The 15661-nt window shown below is 46.1% G+C and overlaps 1 protein-coding gene across 1 annotated transcript; it reads right to left on the bottom strand.

The window, feature by feature from the left end:
• Positions 1 to 1999: 1999 nt before the first annotated feature.
• Positions 2000 to 15256, bottom strand: EDEM1 (ER degradation enhancing alpha-mannosidase like protein 1). Its single transcript, XM_054837731.1, has 12 exons — positions 14741 to 15256; positions 14584 to 14656; positions 11613 to 11716; positions 10618 to 10789; positions 9122 to 9305; positions 8429 to 8603; positions 7743 to 7863; positions 7462 to 7632; positions 6788 to 6861; positions 5684 to 5780; positions 4792 to 4977; positions 2000 to 3903 (listed from the first exon to the last, which is right to left on the bottom strand). The coding sequence occupies exons 1-12, from the start codon at positions 15133 to 15135 to the stop codon at positions 3814 to 3816; spliced, it is 1842 nt and encodes a 613-aa protein (XP_054693706.1). The 5' UTR covers positions 15136 to 15256; the 3' UTR covers positions 2000 to 3813.
• Positions 15257 to 15661: the final 405 nt, after the last annotated feature.

Here is a 15661-nt window from a genome sequence, read left to right on the forward strand (position 1 = left end):
GTTGAGAAGTTTCATTTCCCTCGGGGAAAATAAAAGTTATTTCTCGCACACCTCAATTACGTGTTCCCGAGCTAACCAGGTCTAAGGCAAAGACCGAGCCAAGTTATTCTTGGAGACAAAGAACTGCTAAGTTCTGGTTGAGGCAGTCTTTTCCCTCCTCCCCAAAACACCCAGCAGCATGCCCATCCCCTTACAAAGTGGAGTAACACGGTATTTGCTGCAATAGGCTGCAATGCTCTTCGCGGCGACAGTTCACAACTAAGGCTGGCTCATTAAAAAAAGCAAACTCCCAGCCTACCCTGTTTGGGGCACACGGTCAGACTTTGATCCTCCACACACAACAAGACACCTACACCTGAACTAGGGAACCGACTGGGGACCTGAAGTCCGAGGTCTGGAGCTCTTCAGATGGGCCAAGTCACGAGAACTTGAATGAGAGCCACAAACCTGCTTGAACATGGACTTTGGACAGGTCTTCCTTTACTCACCCCTACTCCCAGTTCTACTCAACTGCTCAAGGTTTCCTGTCTGGGGAATGGCAAAGATCAGGTATACACACTCAAATTCATCTTTGGAATTCCCCGGCAAGCTTCACGATGGCCTTACAAGAACTGCACTATAAGAAAAACACACATAGAAGTGGTCAAATATACTAATTTTTAATGCAGATTTGTAAAATTTAAGCTCAGTTTTGAAAATTTAGGACATTTCATGAAAGAGCATTTGGTCCTCTTAAAAATTTCCCATCCCCAATTAAATACTTCATGGAAAAACAACAATTAAGCATACATTGCATTTTTAATTAGGAAAAGTTGATATTGCACATTATACCAAGAAATACAAAAGTCTGTTTCAGCAAGTTATTCCAGCAGTGTTACCAATTTCGATATCATTGACTTATACACAAGTTTCAATTTTAGTGCATAACACGTGCCCTGTCCTTACAGAGTAAAAACATATCAAAGCATTTTTAAAACAAAGAGGAAGCACAGTTGGCTCCTTACAGAATAAAAAGCCTTTTACCACGTAGTCAGCACCAGTCTCCTCGTAGGCAAACCCCATTCCTAGGGAAAGATGACTGTCAGATCACCCTGGCAACACAAATTTCAACGCGGTCTCTAACGAGACGCTGGCCATATACCATTTGGCACCGTAACTAACGGTCCGAGTCACTACGGCTGAAAGGCGGCGATACCTGCCCGTACCATTCCCGTTCCACGGCTGCCCCTCGCTCTCTTTCTGGCCATATTCAAGAGGAAAAAGCATGGAGGCAGGACAGTTGTGCAACTTCATTATAGTCATTTAATTCTCCGAGGAAAACTCTGAAACAGATTTCTGTGCGTAACACTCGGCTGGAACCCTCACCAGGGTTCAGGTGCTTCAGAAGGCACAAAGCGCCGAGAGGCAATCGCAAGGTACAGAACGCGCGTTCAGAGCGCTCAGCTGCGAGGCAGGGAAAAGCCGATACCGGGAGCAGCCGCCGACACACGCAGGGCAACGTCCGTCCCGGCACCCGCTACGCTGTGATTTGAAATGCCCCGTTGCGGAATGCTGCGCTTGGCTTCCGCGCGGCTCGCTTCAGAGCTATAATTAGAAGACCTGGCCCAGCAGCAGCATTGCAGAAAGCCCAGATTTTTGCTTTCTGCCTCCCCCCCGTCAGCAGCAAGCTCTCCCTTTACCCACCCTCCTGCATTTCTTTCCATGTTTACAAAGTGAAGCACACCTGCATGCCCGGGCAACGCTGAGTGATTAAGGAGCTATACCTTGAACCCCTCCCAATACCTCTTTGGATTGTAACACCTTGAATTTCTGTTTTGCTTCGAAATAGGCAATTGAACAGGCAACAGAGACATTCCAGCAATAGGTTTGCAGAGCCGATTCTACAGGAGTTGGAACTGTCAGCTCCCTCAAATATCAAAGGCAACTGATTCTATTGCAAAGTTTTGGGAAATCTTAACACATTTCTCTACCCCCCCTTAAAATGCACACAATAAGACTAGGAAGACAGGATTATTATTTTTTTGCTTGAATACAAGGTCCAACCATCATGCAATAGAAGGTTCTACAATGAAGTCCCTGAGATGCATCTGTATACTCAAAGATACAAACAATAACCTCTTCAGCACTAACTTCATATTTATTAGAAGTGTTTTCAGTTGCGATATATGGTTTATGAAAACCAATGCTGTTATAAGAAGGTGAAAATACAGCAGATCAAGTTTGCCCTTATATTTAAGCCTTAATTTAAAAATAATTAACCCAATAGTAACATTCAACTACTTCAACTGTAGTCAAAAGTAAAAAACACATAAGCAATGGGGAGCCACTGAAGAAACCCCACAAACCTGTTATGTTTAGAATCAGTTTGGCCTCAGCTTGTTTTAATCCCTCAACAGCCCTGCCTGAATTTAACTGCTTTCCTCCTGAAAGTTCATGGACAGTTATTCCTCAAACACATCCGGGTGTATTTGAAGATGGTGGGCTGAAGGAAGAGCACCGTGTCACCATTCCCCACTGGAAGCAGAAGGCACAAGTTTCCAGGTACAGTCCAGCACCACAGTCAGCATCGATGGCTGCTGCTGCAGCCGCGGCCCCGTTGCGATGGCTGGTACCACGCTGCGCTGCGGCCGAGGGAAGGTGGCACACCGCAGGCTCAGATCTCTCTCTACCTCCATCCCCAGGATGATGCAGAGGCAGCCCCATTACTATCTAAACTGACACTAAGAATAAATCCAGCCCACAAGTATTCTTTGGATTGGCACAGCTGATATTCTTCCAGTATCTTTAAAAAAAAAGTCATCTCATATGTAAGATACTTTTTAAGTTACTTTGGGATCCACTATATTTTGTAACCAGCTAGTCAGAAATACTTTATCCATCTTCCCAAGCAAGCTCAGTTTTTCCTGCGAGTGAAGAAAACTTAAGGCACTAACAGTTTAATGCTGTCAGGAATGTGAAATAGTTATAGTTTGTTCTTCACGTACTGTTATACCAGTTCTTAGCAGCATCTCTCCTGAAAAGGCACTAGATACATGGCAAACAACAAAACTTCTGGAACTTCAGCTCAGCTAAGCTATATAAAGTTAGCTGCATGGACAGCTGAGTGGCTTTGCAATTTCCCCTGCCCTCCCCCCCATTCCCTTACAAAAAAAGGCACCTGATTTGTTTTGTTACTGGTTTCTGCAGCCACAGGCTCTTGCAGCTGCACCGGTCTATACAACTGTGCAAGTGAGGGAGATCATGACTATGCTGGTAGCTTCTTATTTGATCAGGAGTTACCTTTTCAAGATACTATTCTAGATACAGCGGTTTTGTTTCAGCAAAACCCATTACCAGTGGGTTCCTACCTGAGTAGTACTTAAGGTTGTGTATTGCTAGTGAGAATAATTCAATGATTAAACTTGGTGTAAGAAATTGCACTTTCCCATTCCTTCCCCAATCCCAAGATCATTTCAAATTAAATACTAGACCCTTTTCTAAAGGGACATTTGTAATACAGCTACAAAGAGGTAGCTAAGTGGCACACGCCAATTTTCTTTTCTAAGTATATCAGCCTTCATTTTCAACAACATTTTTCATAGGAAGTCTTAAAACAAGAAATCTCTATTCAGGTGGCACATGGAGTTACCACAGTTCAGAAGAAGGGACTCGTAAGAGAACCTGATCTCCTTTCACGTCCATAATTGAAAACTAGCAAGCATGGGGGACACCAAGTGACTCAGCATAGGCAGGTGTGTAGCTGAAGGAGAGGAACGTCTACAGCCAAATCCCGTGCTCCTCCTGACATACGTAAAAGTTACTCTGAAGAACCTTTCAGATCAAGCCCACCATTTGATCAATCTGTCTCATGTAGTTACTCTTCAAAGGCAGTAAGTACCTCCTCTCATCAGGAACTCTGTTACACTGTTAACAAAATGAGAATATTTTTAAGAACTCAAATACAAAACAGGCAATCCCATACCCTCTGTAATAATCTAGCAGGCGTTTCAGCATCAGTAACCACAGATTTCGTCCCAGTACAGAAAACTGTACCCAACAGCGCTTCTTGTCCCAACTCTCCCTCACTCTTTGCAAAAACTTACAGCACAAATCACATAAGTGAACAGCAAGTGTTTCCCTGGCGCAGGCTGCAAGCTTCCAAACACACGCCAAACTGCTGCAGCTTGTTATTCAACTGAGACTTCCTTCACTATGACAACTGTGAATGTTTTTTAAAATAATGCTCTTTTCCTGCAGGACTGGGGGGGAGGAGGAAAGGAACCATGCTAGAACCTACTAGCAGAGAATTTAAAAATTGTTCTGTATTAAAAACCTATCTATTTTGGTTGGCGGTAGGCACTGGATCCATAGCTCTGTACTCAGTTGATGCCTAGCTAAGAAAGGTCACCTTTCCGTGCCTCAAAACCATTCTGAAGGGAAAAAGCTCTGTGTAAATGACCCTCTGCTTTTTTCCTTCTCCATCACAGCGACACTGGAAAATTTTAAGGGTAAAGAAAAGGGGAAGGAAAAAAATAACTGGAAATAAATTAACAAAGAACAAACTAATTGCTGCAAAACACTTAAAAAGGGACAGGTTTCACCTTCAACATAATCCCTCTCACATTACCCTAATCCATTCATTCCACTACTGAAAGTGTTTTTCACAAGACTCAGATATTTGACTTTTATAAAGGAAACACTACAGAGCCCTGAAGTAACACTTCCAAATGGCTCTTTTTGTACTGCCTAGCCCAGTCAAACATACATCCCTTCTCCAGCAACACAACCAGCAACACTCCATGCATTCCTTACATTAGAGCTGAAGTTGACTGCCTTTAATTCGTTAGGTTTAATTCTTTCTGCGCTGTCCTCTTCTCCAGGGAGGATGTCTTGCCACAGTGAGTTACGAAAACGTTCATCCACAGACACAATGTGTCCCTCAGTAGTAAACATATACTTATTTCCAGATTTATGCAGTGGATTCTCTTCATCAAACAACTAAACAAGAGATGGGAGAGACAGCTATAGCACGTGTGTAACATTCCTCACGTCCCGTCAAGAGCAAGTTAAAACACACACACTCGTGCATTTGAAGGATCACACAAAAAGCATACCTTGTAGTAACAAATGGGTAACTACTGTTAGAGCAAATGGAAATAAATAGTTTTAATGCAATGGATTTATTTTATTTAAAGGGGAGAGCAAAAGAAAAACTTCTCACACAACTTAAACTGCCCTTATTTTTCCAAGCTGCACAATGCAGGCATTTCTAGGCTGGCATCCACTGTTTCCATTCAGTCACAGATTTATTTGTTTCTCTGCACTAAAGGAGATTGAGAACAGTAGCTTAAGCAGTGTTGGCTCAAATGCTTTCTCCTGTGACTGCCAAAGCCTGATGGGGAGAACTCGGGGGCTGCTGCGGCTACAAGCAGTAATGGAGCTTGGAGCTGAGCAGCAGCTTCCTTCAGCCTTGCTTCCTCTCCTTCCCAGCTCCCCCCAAAAGAGCTGCCCAGCTCTCCAGCCAGCAGCTGCCCAAGCCTCCAAGATTAGGGTAGGGTCAAAGAAAGAAAAGCAGCGCATTCTCTGATACCCTCCGATACCTGAACCCCTCTCCTCGCAGAGCAATGTCCTGCCTCCTCACTGTGCCACGTTTGTGCACAGTGCATGCAAGAGAGCATCTCTGAAATGGAGAACATATACGTACCAGATACAAATATTTGCATGTTTCACTGAGAAAAAAGCTCTCCATTCGATCTTCCTTTGTCTTCTCTACAACATGGTGTAACGTGGCATAGCCACACCTGCAAGATTTAAGATTAGTTTGGGTTCAGTTCCCATGCATTGTGATCTGGAAGCGCTCTCTAGATATTCCTGAACTTCAGACCATTCAAACTGTCTCTAGGGGTGAAGTTAAAATGAAATAAATCTCTTTTACAAATACGCACTGATTATTGGTTTCTGGTATTCTGGTGAGACTGTAATCATTGACCCTGCAAGTTCACCTCTTCCACTGTGCAGATTTATTAAGAGTCTCTCTCAAAGAAGCAAGATACTCTCAAGGCACCGTGCACAGAACAGGTAATTTCTCCCTCTGAGCACATGAGAAACCTGGGTCTGGAAGCCTCGTCTCATGCAAAGGTTTCTTCCCAAGCTACCTGCTCTTTCCTCCCACCACACTTAACAGATGACAAAGCTGCAAGCTGTCACACAGCGCATTTGTAATCCTTTCAGCCCTACACAGCATCTGAATCCCACTTAATTGCAGAATGGCGCTGGTTTATACCGTCCTAGGCTTAGCACAGACTTGCCTACGAAATCAGTAAATACCAATAGTTGAATAAAAATTTGCTGTCTTCCCTCTAAGTCTTGCAAGAAGTTCAGACAGTCAGTGGTAGTCAGGATTCACTGTTACTGTCTCGAGATGAAAGCTGATACACAGCAGCATCTATCTCAGAGGCCATCCCTCCAGTTTAGTTAAAGACCATGGGCCCATGAGGTTAGAAATATTCTTGCAAGATCCATAGAAAAAACAAAACAACTACTAATTTTACCAGTTTTTAGCAACTGATCATCAACAATGCATTTTGAAAGGACATTATGAAATTCTGAAGGCATAAAGTCATCACTGGACTACAATTTCATTTTCAAGTGCGAAACAAATAATTGCTCAATCAATAAATCTTCATTTGTGGCTTTCATGGAGGGTTGGGTTTTCTGGTTTTTTGGCAGATTGGATTCTATATAATATTTATAAAATAAAATATATGTATATAGCAGCGAGAGAAGACAAAGAACATTGAAGACTGACTTTGCTTTTGTGTATTTTTCCAAACTCTGCAGGATATCCATTCCCACATGAAGGTAAAATGGGTTCTTTGTGGCCTAAATAAGGAAGACAGACAAGAGTTAGAGTCAGCAATTTTGAAATCTTGTAAAAATAACACTTACACCAAAGGCCTAGTAGTATCAGTGTATTACAGTAAACTTATCTTTATGGGAACACGACTTAGATTTCTCTGTGCAAGCTTCTCACATTTGCTTTAGTGCAAATCCTAATAAAACTTGCAGTAAATTCAAACTCTGATAGCTTTCTTGCAGCCAGAAAGTTATTTTAGTTTACTTTATCTTCTGCCAGTTGGAGACTGTGCCTAGACAATACAGCAAGGAAACCTATTACATTTACTTCAACAATTTCTATTAAGAAGACACAAGTCTCTACCTTGTAAAGATCTGCCAGCTATTTTTTGAAAAGGTTGTTTAGTCTCATTTTTGTCTGTGTTATAAAGAAGGCTATTTTTAAGAAAACAACATAGCAACTACATTGCAAAACGATCTAGTGCATAAGCAGAGACCTCCATATCAGAACAGGCAGATCCAGACGCACCACATTTTAGCAGGCCAGAGGCCAGGGGTAGAAAAAGTGACTTTCTGAACAAAACCATTTCTGCCAAAACACGAGCTGTATGCTGAGAAGTCCAGTACCTGATAAAGAAGATATGTGGACTCCACTAACTCTGGCCTCAGTGGATAAAAGGGAACATCAGGTGCTTGCAATTGCCAGTTGTATCTTTCTGGGAGAGCTCCATATCGTTTCCATATGGCATAATAAAAAGCATGGAGACAAATAGCATCTTCCACATCTCCTATCAATACCTAGGCATAAGAACAGCCGTAAACACGCATGCTTAATGCTGCAAGCCAGCAAATTGCTTTCTGACATGCCTCTACTGTGTCATTTGGTCTTTAACAGTGTGAAAGTTTACCTGCAGTCCAGGAAAAAAGGCTTGCAAAGAGTCAATCCACGTGTTCATCAGCTGTCCTGTGAACATGTTTACATTAACGTACAAAGGAGGGTCACCTTCACCTTCATTGCAAGCTTCTCGACTGCCAGGTAACAACAAGCATGTGTAAATATTCACTATTTTAGAAGAACACAATGCACATTGCATTTCACAGCACTGCCACCAGCAAGGAGAATGAGTCTCAAATTTGTCATGCTAGGCTCAAAGTCGTTTTGAAAAGAACCAAAACATCAGCCACGCTCTCAGAAAAAATAATTCAAAACGGTATGTACATCGTACCCTAAAGTTAGGTCCGCAGAACCTCTACCAAGAAGTCATGCCAGGTAAGATCAGGCCTTAAGAAGTACTAAACCAGCCAATTAATACATTTCCTTTGCAGTTCTACAGCCTTCTCTTGGCCTAACATTCACTAACTTGGACAGTAACCAGTTTAGCTTCTTTGCACAACAATGCTATACAGATCAGTTGACTACAGAGTGAAGGGAACGTTAAAATTTATTTCCACAGTGACTACTATGGAAATAAGATTTTGTTTTTTAAAGAAAAAAAGAGAACACAGATTTCCTAGAGCGTGACACAAAACGCTGCTCCTATCTTGCTGGAGTACTCACTGCTTAAGTAATTGATACTCATATGAAATAACATACCCTCTTCTTAAGTGGCTCTGAATGTTCCGATAAGCATCATTGAACATCTCCAAGTCTTCCTTTTCTCCAAAGAGGATGTAAGACTTCAGAAGGTATTCATAGAATGAATCCGACCCTGCTCCCAATCCACTTTGCTTCCCAACCCAATGACCGGTTTGAATATTCACAACATTTCCTTTCAGAACAGACAAATGTTTAGACTAAAGTTGCCAAGTACATCAGAGAAAAATAATCAAGAATCAGAACTTGGAAATATTACATCTTCAAAAAGTCTTAAGGAGGAATGATCAAAGACTACTATCAAAATAAAGCGTTGCAGTGCATTCATCCAAGGAACTAGCACACACATGCAGTTGTTTTAAGTACTTTTAGTCATCTGCCAATCTAAATTATAGTAATGAGGATACGAATGCAAGAACTTTGGTTTCATTTCCCAGTTTCACAAAAAAATTTGTCTTTGGAAACCTGTGCACTAAGAGGTCATGCAGATACTCTCATTTTTCTTACGAAATTACAAAGTGCCATTTGGTCAACACAAACCACCAGTACACAAGGAGAGTGTGACTCAACAGCTACAGAGGAAGCAGATCAACAAAATTTACAATACGTGAAAGAAACCTGTGGCACGATGGCATTCTGCTACAGGAGACTGAGGCAGGTTAAAACACGGAGCCAGTCACGGCATCATCTCACCTAGCAGTCCGGTGTTATTGCTCCTGAGACTCCAGAGCGCTTTGACAGCTCTCCTGGCCACCCACTCGAACGTGGAATCGCCGAGCAGCCTGCTAAGGATACCAAACTCCACCAGCAAGGAACCGGCTCCTGCCGTACAAGTTTCATTATTGCTGTCCGGAGGTACCCCCTTCTTCAGATTGACCTGTGAAGCAGGCAGAGAGAGTGCTAACAGCAAGAAGGCAGTCTGCACCTCATACGGAGCTGCTCTCACCTGCAGCCTTGTATTTGTTGTAAAGCCTTTTTATTAGTTTTTGCCACACGTAGCGTGCAATGTGTACATAGTTAGAAAGCCTGCATTTCGCTGCTGGGGCAAAAAGCTGTCCTGAAGAATTCCTGAAATTCATCTTCCGACTTTATAACATCATGCTCGAGGTGGGCAATCCTAATTTTGCTACTCGTATACATGCTAATCCTTCCAAATTTCAGTCCACTTTTTCAGCATTTCTACTAAACACTGAGGTTCTTCCAAGGGTGATGCAAGTACTGCTTCCCCCCATTTAGAGCTCTTGAAACCAAGCGTTTCCTCAGTGAATGCTCCTCAACTTGCCCATGGAACAAAATGCCAAAGGGAAGTTACACCACCCTCGACTGCTTTACCAGACTCCGAAGGGAAGGGAACATCCATCCAGGCTGGACGGGGCTTTGGGCAACTTGGGCTACTGGAGGGCGTCCCTGCCCATGGCAGGGGGGTTGGAACTAGATCATTTTTGAGGTCCCTTCCAACCCAAACCATTCTATGAGTCTATGATTGAAAGTTCATGTTTCTGCAGCCTGACAGGTCTGGAGGAAAAGCAGTGCTGCTGTCCCCAGAAATTAAAAGTACTCAGGCAAGAGCTAATTAGTTTTACAGTTTAGAGTTGTTCCACTATAACTGGCATCCTTCTCCTTAGGAACTGCATCTGCTTAAAACAAGAGGACACAGTATTCAAGAATACTGCAGTATTCTCGAGTATTCACTGAGCAGCAATCAAGAAAATTACAAATTCCAAACCCAGAATGGCAAATATTTTAGATGAGTTTTGTTTTATTTTAGTACCAAGTTGCCAATAAAGTCACTTTCCTGGGCTACTTGCCTTTACAGCATTTCTTGTGAACCTTCTTAACGACAGCATTGTTTGTTGCTGCAGGATATATGGAAGAGAGCGCAGGGCAGAGCACCTTCCAGCCAAACAGCACAGAAACAAATCACTACTGACCCATAAGGAACAATACAGACAGAGTGAAAAAACAGCCTAAAGAAAACATTCACTAGACAGAAGGGGCAAGTTATGTATCGTCCACGTCACCATAACTTAGCACAGTTACCCCCCCACGCCATTTTTATGTAACTTAGAGCAGGTTCAATACCCCAAGTGCGTATATAAAGGCACACACAGGGCACAGAATTGGAGGTGTAGGACAGGAGAATTACTGCTTTTAGATTATCTCCCCACTGTGTTGGCATGCTCGCTTACCCGAGGATATGGAATTCCTGTTTTGGTGTTCTCAAAGGCTGGAAGTAATCTCACTGCGAGGTCATGAGCCATATGCAACAGTTCATTGTCATAATCCTTAATGGTCATATCACCAAAAGGCTGTTTGGTGTCTGTAATTATTATGTGGGCAGAAAGCAAGCTTCCCAAAACCCTGTGGGAAAAGGAAAAGATCTTCAGTTTGTAAATCTGATCTGAACCTAGTTCTTCAGCTAAACCCCCACCAGCATCACCCTTAACAGCAGAATTACTTTGTGCACCTTCCAGGCACTACAGGAGGAGATCTGCCTTTTTCCCCAACAGCAGTGAAAACATCTAGATTTCATGTTGCTTGTCACCCACAGTAATCCCAAAATCCAGTTCTGCACAATTTACCCAACCCAGCAGCTCCTTACAACCTACCAAGTCTATTTATGAGCGAAGACCTCCTTGCCCCTGCAAACCACAGTAAGGTTGTTACACAAACTTAGTATTCAGAAAAAAGAAAGCCTTGCCGAGTTAGGCAGCAACAAAATAAACATTGTTTAAGACATTCAGGAAATGAAACCATTTAAAATCAGACAGTATCTCAAACTCATCTCCAAGACAGACAGGCCTGTTTTTCATCTAAAACGAAAGTGAAAACAAGCAGAAGGTCCACGTAAGAAAACCAAAAAGGGGAAAAACCTGGCAGCAGGGTTGTTTGCTGTGCACAGATCTGAGGCTCTGCTGCAAGAGCAACAACAACACAGTAGCAGTCTGCAAACCAAAAACAGCCGAGCCTACCACTGTATCACTGCTTCAAGTTACACGCAACTCATTAAAATTATTTTAATCGTGAAAAGATAGAATATTTTCATAAAAGGTTAAAAAACAACTTGAGGCACAATTATGGAACGAAGCCTACCAAAGACATCCCTATCAGTGTTTTTACTCTGGTTCTCCCGTATATGCACACCTTAGTACTGTTTTAAAGACAGAAACTTAGAGCGACGTACCTGATTGTTGCCTCAAAAACTTGGACCGTTGAGTCTTTATCAAATGAAACTGTGTCAATCACCAACTTCACTGCTTTCTGGAATTCTGAGGAGTTTCCCATTACCTTTTAATTAAAAACAAAGCTATTTTGTCTAATTGTTGCTTCAGAAGAGGGTTAGGGAAGAGAATGGCAAGTTCACATTTTAGACCAACAGTCATAATAACTACCTCCAGAACAGAGTATTTCAAGCTTCTGCTAATAAGACTTCCCAGAAAGTTATCCATTCTAATGACATGTAAAAGCGCACTTTTTAAAAGTATGTCAAAACAGAGAAATCCACAAAGATTTTTGTCCGTTTTACCAATCTATGCACTCATGTACTCTTCCACCCCCAACACCAGCCTTGTGGGTGATCTCTTAGAGTCAAAAAACTCTTTGAGATCTACCACACTGAGTGTTCTAACTGCTTAAACTACCAGTTTAAGAGTTAGGTTTAGCCTGAAAGGTAACACAACTTGCAGAACAACGAAGTCTGATTTGACGTTTAGTTGACGAGGAGAGCCCAACCTTTTGGGCTCTTGACACCGCATGCCATGCCCAGGAGTTCCCTCGTGCCGGTTTTCCATAGGTACACCTTAGCAATTGATTTCCACTACACCCAGAGACAGATGTGCGTTCAGCCCCAGCTTCAAGGAAGCAGGAACATGGAAGGAGATCACAGGTTCCTGCTTGTGTAAGTTCAGGAGAAGGCTGGGTACACAGGGAACCTACATAGCTCTTTAAACATCAAAGCACCACGTGCCAGCCAGCCTGCTCTTTCTGTTACCCCGAGGGAAAGCATTCGCGTGCTTGATCCGGGCAGATGAAGAGCAAAATATGCTTTCTCCATGCAGAAGCTTCTGAAACGCAGGAGACTCTAGGAACCATTTGAGAAAAAGAGTTATGTTGTGCCCCAAAAGGTACAGCTAGGACACTGAGCCACTAGTGGATGAGGACAGGAAGGCAACTGTCTAGCCAACACACCATCAGCCACGTAGCACGGATCCCTAACTGCTGTTTCAGTTAAAACCAATGTTTTCCTTACTTCCTGCTTTCAGTTCTGTTCATTACTGCCACGTTCGTCTGAACAGCCGAGACCTCCTCACCAGAGCTGCAGTTCCATTGCAGCAACGGGAAGGATTTTAGAACCCAAAGTGCACATACAGTCCTTGCACACACCACCTTCTGCACAAGAGGAGAGAAATGCACCACGGATCCAGTGCATCAAAGAGCCCTGGTGCCCCAAAAAGCCAAGAATCTGCCCTGGCTGCAAAAGTGAGGCTAACAAAACCTAAGGGGGGGTCTCTAAATATGCATAAAGAGTTCAAGGAAGGGGCTCTTCTCCACGATACCATACTATTGGTACCACTAACATAAAACTGAACTGCTTCTCAGATTACCTTCAAATTTTTATCAGAAATGCATATGATGGTCTTGTTTAGCAGGCAAGAAGCAGCTTTACAGCTTTTTCCCTTCCTTCCCTTCACCACTCTTCATACGGATTTATGTGTCAGTCAGGCCCTCTGCCAAGCCGAACCATCAGAGCTCTTACCTCACCTGGAATAAGAGGAACTGTCCTCCTGCCATATCTCTCAGCAACCTATGCACATCCCAGTTCAAATCCACCCTTCCTGAACACGAGAGTGACGGGAGTATCCCGAAAGAGATCTCACCCGAGGCTTGAGGAAGATCTCCAAAGTTTCCTCTGTCTTTTCTGGAAATCTCTGGTGACACATCTCCAAGTACCCTTATCCTTCCCTGCATGTGTAACACTGCTAGCTCACGGTCCAGCTGTTGGCCACTATACACCTAGCACCACCTTCTCCTCAGAAGAGAAAGATTTAATAACATCTCACAAACTATTAGACCCTTTACTTCACATTGCTGAAGTCCATTACAATTTTAATTGGTTCTTCATGATATCATCTCACCTGCTCTTCATGTGAAGAATTGATCTCTATTTCCATCAGCACTTTTTGCATTAACACGCAAAGACCAAACAGCACCGGTCCCACGGGAGGTCCTTGGAAAACACCGCGGAGCAGCTTCCTCCACTTTGAAACTTTCTGTTGCTGCCTTCCTTCAACTTCTCACTGAGTTTCTCTACCAAGTACCCCTCTCCTTCAGCTCCACTAGCATTTATTTTTTCTAAATACGGAGCTGATTCAAGATACCAGCTCTACCGTGGTTATAAGTCCAACCTCAGAGCAAGGGACAATATCGGTGGTGTTCAGTACTGGGGCAGATGAACCTAGCAAGACCCATCCTCAAGAGAACACTGAATAAATTAACGCCGTACTACATCCTCATTTTCCCCTTTAACTCCTTCCTTCGAAGCCCATCACCGCACGCTGCCTGCTGTGGGGCGACAGCTCACGAGCACGCTCCCACCTCAATCCAACCACCCCACAACTGAGACCCGCAGTTTCGCAGCCCTTCCAAACGCAGCTCCGCGCTCAAGAGCAAGCTTTGGCTGCCGGCTTCCCGCAGCAGGGCTGGGGATAAACCACTGCCTGAACCGCGACAGGCGCCCGTGTCGCTGCTAACGGCCGGGCGAACAGAACGGAGCGAGTGAGGCTCACGTGAGTTCAAGGGCATGTGGGGTTTCTCATCTCAAAACCTCTCATCCCGCTGACTTCAGCCTCTCAGACACGTCCGCACCCTGCCAAGAGACTGCCTTCAGAGCGCAACACATCCCAGCTACGTCCACGTGCCTTTAAACCAACGTGCGAAATTCAGCGTGCTCCTTCCAGCTGCCCACAGGACCCTCTGACCTGCCCTCCCCTCCCGATCCCATTTCACGGGCCGGTGCAGCAAAGCGCCCAGGGCCGGCCGGGCCGCGGCCTTCCTGGGGGTCACCGGCCGGGCAGCTGAGCCAGGATGGGGCCGGCACCCCAGGGCAGGGCAGGGCGGGTTTAGGGGGGCCCCAGCCGCCCCCCCCCCGGACTCACCGCCAGGGTGTCCAGCGCGTCGATCAGCGTCAGCGAGTAGTTTCCCAGCACGTCGTTGATGTTGAGGTTGGAGCTGGAAAAGAAGAGCCGAGCGTCAGGTCCCGCCGCGCCCGCCCGCCCCGCTCCGCTCCCCTCCCCTCCCAGCCCGGCGACTCACGGGTCGTGGCGGTCGGGGCCGCGGCCGCGGCAGTGGAGGGGGTCGAGCTCGTCCCGCGGGAAGGCGTGCTGCATGTAGCTGTCGTAGCCGAAGACGAACATACCGCGGGCGGCATCGCGCAGCCGGGCCCGCAGCTGCGGGGGGAAGGCGCCGCTGTACCGCCGCTCGTACTCGTCGCCCCCCGCCTCCCCGCCGCCGCCGCCCCGCCGCAGCAGCGAGCCCCAGTGCGAGGAGCCGGCGCCGGGCGGGCCGAGCGCGGCGGGCGGCGGCGGGAAAGGGAAGGGGAAGCGGCGGCGCAGGCAGAGGCCGGGCGCCAGCGCGGGCAGGAGCGCCAGCAGCGCCTGCAGCCCCAGCCTCAGCAGCAGCAGCCCCAGCACCAGCGACCGCCATTGCATGGTCGCCTGCGCGCCGCGCGCATAATTTAAAGGGGCCGCCCGCCCCCCGCCCGCTCGGCAGCCCCCGCCGCGCTCCTCCGCGACGCGTCTCCTTTAACAGCGGAAGGGAAACACGGACGCGGCCGGAGCGGGGCCCGCCCCGCGCGGTTCCTATTGGCCTAGCCTATCCTAGCCTTTCGCTCATAGGGCGCGCTGCAACGTCACTCAAAGGCCAAGCCCCGGCGAGCACTCAAGGGCGGGGCGCCCGCGGCTGTCGTGGCACGGCCCCGCCCGGCGAAGGGCTCAGGCCTGGGCCGGGTCTCTGGACCTGGCGCCCCGCGGTGCCGAGACAGGTTGTGACCCGTTCCTCCGGGGCCTGCCCACGGACGGCCGTGAGAGAGGTGGCCGGGGGAGCGATCCTCCGTGCCGAGGGCAGGACGGGCTTCCCTCTCGCCTGAGGAAGGGAAGGCAGCGGCTCCGAGGAAGCCGGGCCCCGCTCCCGGGCCACGGAGCCGGGGGAGAGGGATGCCGGGCTCCCCGCGCCCAG

This window comes from Grus americana, chromosome 11, assembly GCF_028858705.1.
Source record: "Grus americana isolate bGruAme1 chromosome 11, bGruAme1.mat, whole genome shotgun sequence".
Taxonomy (NCBI): Eukaryota; Metazoa; Chordata; class Aves; order Gruiformes; family Gruidae; genus Grus; species Grus americana.